Source organism: Apium graveolens, chromosome 5, assembly GCF_009905375.1.
Source record: "Apium graveolens cultivar Ventura chromosome 5, ASM990537v1, whole genome shotgun sequence".
Classification (NCBI taxonomy): Eukaryota; Viridiplantae; Streptophyta; class Magnoliopsida; order Apiales; family Apiaceae; genus Apium; species Apium graveolens.
In genome coordinates this window covers 185,237,089-185,246,849 of record NC_133651.1, presented here as the reverse complement: position 1 = coordinate 185,246,849, position 9,761 = coordinate 185,237,089, and the positions used below count along the sequence as shown (strand labels likewise).

The window sequence follows — 9,761 nt, the reverse complement described above, 5'->3', positions numbered from 1 at the left end:
TCAGCAACGATTTGACGATTATCGAGGTTGATGAGTAAAATTGAGGAGTCATCTTCAACCCCATACTCGTAGCTGTGGACGATGTGAATTTTGTCAGGACCTCGTGTTTTTGTCATTTGAAGATGTGATTTCACAAAATTAAGGCTGGAGATATGAGCGAGCCAGAATTTGGATACTGATTTGCATCAGAGTAGAGAATCAATGGGGAGGCGTAGGAGAATTTTAGTTATCATATCATCAGGAGGATTCAAGTTCACTTGTTTGGATCCTGGAATAGTAACCAGGCTCTCCTTACACTTGAAGACTTGATCTGGAAGAAATTGATCTGGAAATTTTCTGTAGTTTTTTGAGCAGGGGTCATACAAAATCCAGTGATCTTCAGCTAAGATCAGTATATCACGATGTCAGAGTAGGCTACAACAGTCTGTATCTGTAATTGCAGACTAACATCAATATTGAGCATTAGAGTCCAAGATGCTTCAATTCCACCACCACGAAGGCTTGCCTCATCATCCAACGCCCACAAGTTAATTAGAGCAGAACTCTGATTCTCACCCATCTTCTTAAAGATAATAACAGCAATAGAGGCATTGAACTCAGTGATATAAGCTTGTGCTTGAGAATTTTTGAAATCGGTGACAGTGCAATTAAAAGTTGTAACAGGCAATTTAATACCACAATTAAGCACCTCATTATTCAAATCAAAAGCCATCATCCCGGACAATCCAATAGATAATAAGAAATTGTTGGCACAGAGCTCAAAATTACGTTTATAAGGTAAGTCGGTATGATTAGACGGAAGCATTCGCCAAACATTCCTATTAACAGAATAGACTCGAGAGTGCGAGTCAACAGTAGCAACAACCTTAAAATCATCATGAATGGAATCTAAACCAAAGCCTAAAGCTTGTCGAACCCCCCACTTATGATCATCAGGAAATGTGGGTGGATGAATTATTCTATATAGTTTGGTTGTAGGATTCCAAAGACTAATACAAGCATAATATATGAGAAAACATACGATTCCGTGAACAGAGCCAATAATTTGTTCAATAGGCATATAATCAAAGTAAGACACAACTTGACAGGAAACAAGATTAACAAGTGAAGTCCAGAAGTCTAAACAGTTTGTCCAGCTTTTAAGTTTAATATTTTTGTGGATAAAATATGAGTACTTATTAACTTATAAAATTTATATATAATAAATATATTTAATCTAAATATTTATTTTAATTAATCAGTTCGGATCGGATATTTCCGGTTCGGTTTCTACTTATAACCGAAACCGAAGAATCGGTTTCAGTCTCGGTTTTAAATTTTTGATCCGGTTTCAGATCGATTTTTACTGATCGGTTTTATGCGATTTTGGTTTTTAATTCGGATTTTTTCCATTTTTTGTTCAGCCCTACCTCTCATACTTCACTTCTTTTTCAATGAATTTAACTATTGTCGTTAATAATTATTGTAATTATTGCTTGAAATTATTTTTTCTTTTACGGAAAAAAATATCTATTATCTATTTTATATATATACATAATACAACAACATAGGGGTTCATTGAACAAATTTAATCATAAATATTATAATTAATATCCATAAAAAAAATTCATTCCAGCCATTAGCATTTAATGCTTGTTTTTATTCCTAAACTCATTACTATAAAACAAATTTAATCATTAATACTTTGATTAATATTTAATAATATTCTCCAAACATTAATACTTTTATAAAATTTATTCTATACTTATTCCCTCAAATAACACATCATTAATATGCATATTTATATCTAAATCCTTATTACATATTTGATCATAAATACACACACATATATGTATATATTGTGTAAATTATTTATATTACATTAATATTTATTTAATCTAATCATTCATATATTTAAATATATTAATTGTTGCATAATTAATATGAATATTTATCTATAACTCATTAATATATAGTAATTTAAAAATACATACATACATGCATGCATACATTTACTAATACATACACACTCATACATACATACATATATACATACATACACACACATACATACATACATACATACATACATACATATATACATACATACATACATACATAAAAATATACATGAATGCATACATGTACATGCATAATAATATTAAGTAATGATTATTTTCTGAGGTATAAAATGAAATTGTATTTATCTTTAACCTAAATTTAAATTCTGAAGACGAGTTCATGCATTATTAATTATCAAATTAATAATATAAACAAGTGAATTATAAACTTGACAAATCAAATATCGTATCAACTAAATAAATCACACCAAATAGTGTATCTATGTGTCACGCAAAATTAGATATCGAATCAACTCTCATATGTGAACATCAACAATATGCTAAATAGAATCCATATAATTTCGATACTTTAAAGGTAACAACGTACACGTAAATGCAGAATGCTACTCCAAGAAGGAGTAAGTATGTTTATAAGGTATGACATCAAAGCTCATATCCATCCCAATAAATTTGTGTATATTTTTCATTTGAGTGCTTAATCATCCTACAAAACTACGAGTACAAGAGAATGTTTAAAAAAATAACACCAAATGAAGACAATGGAAAATTAATAGTGCTAATTGAGATCCACATTGACTCGGTTCATTCAATAACTCGTAAAGAAGAGTTATCAAGTATAAGCGTAGATATGGACAAGAAAGAGAATAAAGGATGAACCACCTGGAGAGAGATCGTTAAATGCGGCTATGATGAAAAAAGTAAGAGGATGAGATTGAGAATAGTCATGATTACAAATTTTTGCATATACTAACATAAAGTAAATTCGCTATTGTGGTTAGCGCTTTAGGTGAGTATTTATGGCCAACATCAAAATTGGGTATATTGATTATTTTCTCTTATTTTATAAATAAGTGGTAATACATTTAAATGATTATAGAGTTTATTTTTAGAGGAATATTGTTGTTTGTCATCAATTTCAATGATTTTCGTCACATCCTATCAGTGATAATTTATCAAATAATTTGATGACATATACCGTATATCACATTAATACTAATATTTAGATCCATTATATAGATTTATGAATTAAACATTAAGAAAATACCAACTAAAAAATGTATGTTTTAAGCATGCATGTGCATTGCAACCATTCGTACCTCTTATTAAAAAAATTGTATGCACCCATATCATACTTTAATTATTATATTTTTATGGTATAGCTAAGTTCAAATTCACACAGAAATAATAAAATAAGGAATTTTCATTTATATAGGTGCAATACAAATTTGTAGTGATATTAAGTGTTGTATAACTCATCAGTCTCATTTCTAACACAGAAACGACAACAAAATAATTCCTGTCACATTTCTAACATATAAACACAAAAAAATATTCAAAAAATTAATACTTTTTACATATTTAGATTATGAATACGCATCACACTGGCTAAAGCTTATATTGTGTCTAACTAGTGGATCTCCAAGATCTATTCTTATAGACCAATTAATGCACCATTCCCTTTCTTAAGTGTTATGGCTTACTTCCTTGAAATGTATGATAGGAACTGAATCTATATGTAAATTTACAAATATGTTGCTTTTAATATTCATAAAACATAAGATCATGCTGATTTTTATTGGTGTTTGGATGTGTCCTTACATGCCACAACGTGAACGAATGGTATCAATTAAAATGATAATTATGGTAAGGTTTTTGTATAAAATACAACCCTTAGATGCCTAAACATTTAAAAAATGTAACCATACATTGAGTTTCTGAAAACAAATGCAGAGAATACACAGTTTACGCAAACTCAATTTAGGGAATTGTTGTGTATGGCAATTATAAGACATGAATATACTTTTTCATGGGTTGAACATGAGGGGAATAAGGAAATTCATGCATATCTTAATAATGAGGTTCAGTTTATTACTAGGAACACGGCCAAAGCAGATTGCTTAAAATTGCATAGGACTTTGAAAGAACAAATATTTAAGGTTCTTCAAGCGGTGCTCGGTAGAATTTGCTTAACTTCGGATATGTGGACTTCGTGTCAAACTATTAGGCCCTTAATCAACTATAAGGGGGTGAATACAGTTAATACAATCTATGCGACAAAGTTTCAACAGAATCAACAGTTTTTATATTAACTGATAAAAACTTATTACAAGCGTACTCTTTCGAAAGGATGAACAATTATTCTTGAGAGCTACTAGGTTATGCGAAAGATATAACAATATCGCAATGCATATAGCATGAACCTAATATGTGCTTTATATAGAACACAACTACCAATGTAGAAGGAATCCTATTCTATTAACAACAAGAAAACCTATACAATTACTTCTGAGATAAAGTCCTTCACCGCCTTGAGTTTCTGTTTCCTTTTCTTCATCGAAGATCAACTGATGTGACAAATACTGATTTCATCATCCGTTGACATCATCATCCATCAAAATCATCATCCGTTGATATCCTATCATCCGTTGATATCTCATCATCCGTTGATGTCATCAGCATCTGTTGATATATAAGTTCTGAAGTGAACTTCTGATAGTTTCTGTTTGATATCATCAATTGCTCCTAACAATCTTCCCCAACTTGTTCATTATGGAAATATGGACAAGTTCCAATTGATGATGTCAAAACTATCTAAATGCAGGAATCAAGTATGCATAATCAATCTTACTTAAGTGAATATCAAACTTTACTCTTCATCATCAAGTACTTATTTAAGTTGAGCAATGTCAGAGGTTAATTCCACTTCCTCAGCTCAGAATGCTTCCAGAAATCTTCCTTCTTTGACAAGCTTGGATGATTTCTTCTTCTTCTTCACATTTTTCTTCAGTATCATGAGCTTGAACTACTGTACAGATTTGATCTATAATATTTTGAGATTTAGATTTCTTAGATACTGACTTCTTCTTTGTAACAGATTTGGCTTTAGGCTTTGAAATCCTTGACTTTTTGTCTATCTTCTCTTTTTCTTTAAGCTTCTTGTTAGCAGTTCCAATACCTTGTGATCTGAGAGATCTTTCATCTTCTGTCTGACTGATTTCCCTTATAACTATACCTCTAGGTGGTCTGTTAGAAGGATCATCTTCATAAAGTACTTGAGAAATAACAGCAATATCAGCATTTGCTGTCTTCATAGAAATTTTAAAATCTTACTCCCTTTGCTTTAGCTGTTCAAGATCAACTCCAGGATTTTCTTTTGCAAATATTCTTCTACTCACCTCAGAGTCAAATAATTGAATCTTTGGATCCTTGTGGGACAGAGTTGTCTTTCTTCCGTTAACTTTCAGAGTTTGAAGATATTGACTTGCTTCAGCACCAGCTTCTCTCTCCAGAATACCTTGGCCTTCATCAACAACAGTTGTGACATGAAGATTGTTGCATTTTAGTAGTTACAGTCAAATATTCAACTATTTATTTGCTTCTGATGTTCAATCAATCATTTGCCTTATCCAATATACGCAACTTTACTTTCTTATTCCTCTAGTTAATTTACCTCATACGGTTCGCTAACTATTTCAATTCACGCCAAAATCTCATACTTGCAACGTATCATGTATACAAATTTTCGCTTCCGATTTGATGTCCTCGCAACAACCATGATATCGGCATAATGGTTCTTCTCTGCACGTAAATGTCCACCATTTATTGGCTTGCAATTATCCACATAACTCCATCTGCTATACGGGTTCATTTCACTTCATTTTAAAATATTCAAAGAATAGACCTTTGTTGAGTGGCATTTATGACACTTTATTATGCTCTAATAAGATTTGAATTAATGTATTTGTACTCAAGTGGTTAAGTGTTTTAATGTGTTTTCTAGTATTTTTGCATTTCAGGCATTAATCAATGAATCAGGTGAATTAGCATTATTTTGGTGCTAATATGGTGTCTAGGTGGTGTGGGAATAAAAGCTCGCGAAGACCGGCTCGAAGCTGCAAGAAAAATGGAGAAAATCAGTTTTAGCAGAAGTCCAGCGCGCCCGGGCTGATGAAGCGCGCGGCCGCGCCGAAGTACAGGAAGTCAGCGCGCCCGCGCACCGTGTCGGGATGCAGAAATCCTACTTCACTCATTGCATGATCAAATAAGCATACTTGTGTTGTGTTATTGTGAATTAAAGCATGAATCCATAAAAAACTCCAATATAAGAATTGAAGTGTTATAAGTTATTTTGAGTCTAACTTTTATCCTATTTATAAACTTGCGATTGTTTTGATAAGTAATGAGTTATGATTGTCGATCTAGTTACGAAAGTACATCTGTAAGCATTTGCACACATGCACGTCTCTGGTTTGTAGATTGATTTGAGAGATTTGACTGATCATTATGCGAATAATTGCATTTGCTGAGGTGTTGCTTGATGACTGGTCAGTTATTCTATGGGGATCAGATCATTGCATTCATTTAGTTGCATTCATGCATTTTTATTTTCTTGTTCTTTGAGTCTGTTTATGCTTGAGGACAAGCATTGATTCAAGTTTGGGGGTATGTTGAGTGACATTTATGACACTTTATTATGCTCTAATAAGCTTTGAATTGATGTATTTGTACTTAAGTTGTTCAGTGTTTTAACGTGTATTCTAGTATTTTTGCATTTCAGGCATTAATCTGTGAATCAGGTGAATTAGCATTGTTTTGATGCTAATATGGTGTCTAGGTGGTGTGGGAATAAAAGCTCGCGAAGACCGGCTCGAAGCTGCAAGAAAAATGGAGAAAATTAGTTTTGGCAAAAGTCCAGTGCGGCCGCGCCGATAAAGCGCGCGGTCGCGCCGAAGTACAGGAAGTCAGCGCGCCCACGCTCGTCAAGCGCGCGGTCGCGCCGTGTCGGGATGCAAAAATCCTGATTCTATTATAATTATATTTTTTGGACTCCTGGGATGATTTGACTGCTATATATTGATAACTTAAAGTCATTTTTCAGTAAGGAGACTTACCAGAGCACAAGGAGAAGACGGCAAGAGACCTATAACACAGTTCAACAAAGGCGAAGACGATCTAGTTTTATACTTGTGAATCTTTGTTTTGAGTTATAATCTTGGATGCTTGTTTCTTGTTTTGCTGAACCGATACTCTTGTCTGTACTTGGTTTTATTTATTCGTTATAAAGAGTATGTTTTATATACCATGCTTTTATCGGAACCCACGATGATGATGAGTCCGATTATGGGCTAATCGTTATTGTGAGGTTCTAGCGGATTTATTTATGGATTTCTTTAGTTAATTGTTTGATGCCTTAATATGTGGTGATTGTATGATATCCTAGTATTGGTTGTGCGTATTCGTCTTATGAGCGTCATGAACTTATAAGATAGTGTGTTAATTTTTAATGAAGCGAAAGTGAATTTAAGGATTTAGAACTTGCCATGCTAGCATAGGTTTATATTTTGTTATGCATGATTCGTAGGTAATTTTAACCATCTTACTCGCCCTATATTATCAAGATAGATAACTTGTGCTTAAACCGTTATATTGTCAAATTCTATAGACATATAGGGTCTCGATATAATTGGTGCCTATTCAGCTTCTATCTCTTTTGTGGATGTCTGGTATAATGGTATTTGTGCAACAAAAGTTGACGTTTATCAGTTTCGTGTTCTCTGATTAGTATCATCACCATTGCATGCTAAGGTTAAGAACAATAAGGCTAATGAATGAAGTATCTAATGAAATTAGAATCCCATGTTTGTCATATATATTAATTCAGTCTATCTTATTCTCGTAGTTATAATTATTAGTTTAATTCTTAGTTATAAACAATCTCAATTTGTTATCGTCTTAACATTGAATAATAACCATACATTGTTGCTTAGGTGCGTGAATTACTTAGTTAACCAATACAGTCTCTGTGGGAACGAATCTGATTTATATCTTATACTACTTGCGAACTCGTATACTTGTGTGTATTATTAGTGCGTGTTTAGTGACTAACAAGTTTTTGGCGCCGCTGCCGGGGACTAACAAGTTTTTGGCACCGCTTCCGGGGACTGTAGTGTTAATTATTAGTTTATGTGCTTTCCATCAGTGGTCGTTAAAGTTCATTGACTCTGACATTATTACTTAATTGTTTCCTTGTCTTATTTCAGGTAATCTAGCGAGGGTGTATGCATACGCGTTCGCATACTCGCAAGAGAACACTGGATAAAGCCGAGGAAGAACTTGTGGTGGTTCGTAGGGAAGTTTTTAGGATAAAAAGAAGTTAGAGGAAGAAGAGAAAGTTGAAGAGCCAATTGTAGTAGCTATGGGTGATCAAGCAGAAAATCCGAAGGCTTTAATGGACTATTCTAAGCCTAAGATTAATGACATTCAGTCTAGCATCATCAGACCAGCCATCAGGGCTAACACTTTTGAGATCAAGTCAAGCACGATCCAGATGATACATAACTCAGTTCAGTTTGGGTGTTCTCCTACTGAAGACCCCAACATGCACATAAGGGATTTCATCGAGATCTGCGACACTTTCAATTTGAATGATGTGACTGAAGATGCTATCAAGCTACGTCTCTTCCCATTCTCTCTGAGGGACAAGGCTAAGTGCTGGTTACACTCTCTACCAGCAGGGTCTATCACCACTTGAGAAGATCTTGCTCAAAAGTTTCTCACTAAATTCTTCCCCATGGTGAAGACTGCCGCAATTAGGAATGCTCTTACTCATTGCTCAACAAACTGGAGAATCTCTGTGTGAGGCATGGGATCGATATAAGGAGATGTTAAGGAAGTGCCCACACTATGGCATGCCTGATTGGATGATTATCAACTATTTCTATAATGGATTGGGTCCTACTTCTAGACCCATGCTTGATGCAACATCAGGAGGAGCCTTGTGGGCTAAGAGCTACGATGAAGCTTATGAACCTATTGAACTAATGGCTGTTAATGAGTACCAGAATCCTTCTCAGAGACTGACTCAGGGAAAAGTAGCAGGAATTCTGGAGTTGGACGTAACAACTACTATCACTGCCCAACTTAAGGCTTTGACAATGAAGGTGGACACTTTGGCTAATTATGGAGTAAATCAAATCGCTAGTATCTGTGAGCTTTGTGCTGGTGCCCATGAAACTGATCAGTGCGCAATTTCTAGTGAATCAGCTAAGTTCGTGAGCAACTTCCGGGGATCGCAGCAACCAGTGCCTGCCACCTATCATCCCAACAACCGCAATCATCCTAATTTCAGTTGGAGCAATGCTCATAATGTGGTTCAACAGCCTTATCAGCTGTAACGCCCCCAAATCTGGGGTCAAGGGATTTGGTCGTCACTATGAAACTTCAATCCAACTTAACCTGTTAAATCAATAAATAAATGCCAGTGGAAGATAATTATCATAAATGACCCCAAACTACTCCAAGATCTTTTAAGGTTACAGTTCTAGAAACAAGGTATCCAAATTCCACCAATAAATTTTCACTTTCTTTCAACACTCTTTTCAATAAATTCCAACTCACAATTAAACCCACTAGTATAACTTCGAAATGATGTATACTAGGCCCAAATAAAATACACAACTATAATATAATATAAACAAATTTATACAATAAAACTTACACTAGTCCGCAAACCCTGGACCAACCACCTTCCCAAAAGCTTCTTCTTTGCTTCCTTTAATTACACAGCTAAACAGCTCAAGCTAGTCCTCACAAGAGGTTAAATTTGAAAACAGGCAAGTATGAGCGAAAGAAATGCTCAGCAAGTTCATTATAATATATATATGGTTGTTTTGATATAAAACCGACATCTACATTAGAGCA

General features: G+C 34.1%; 1 protein-coding gene and 1 non-coding gene across 2 annotated transcripts; both read right to left on the bottom strand.

Annotated features, from left to right (window-relative positions):
* Window positions 1–388: 388 nt before the first annotated feature.
* On the bottom strand, window positions 389–1,060 carry LOC141660526 (putative F-box protein At3g16210). The gene has a single exon (XM_074467517.1). The coding sequence runs from the start codon at window positions 1,058–1,060 to the stop codon at window positions 389–391; it is 672 nt and encodes a 223-aa protein (XP_074323618.1).
* A 7,586-nt stretch (window positions 1,061–8,646) lies between these two features.
* On the bottom strand, window positions 8,647–8,751 carry LOC141662410 (small nucleolar RNA R71). Its single transcript, XR_012550528.1, has one exon. It is a non-coding gene; the product is annotated as a small nucleolar RNA R71 (small nucleolar RNA).
* Window positions 8,752–9,761: the final 1,010 nt, after the last annotated feature.

Excerpts from the sequence above, each read along its gene's own strand:
- LOC141660526 (XM_074467517.1), bottom strand. The coding sequence starts at position 1,060 with ATGCCTATTGAACAAATTATTGGCTCTGTTCACGGAATCGTATGTTTT.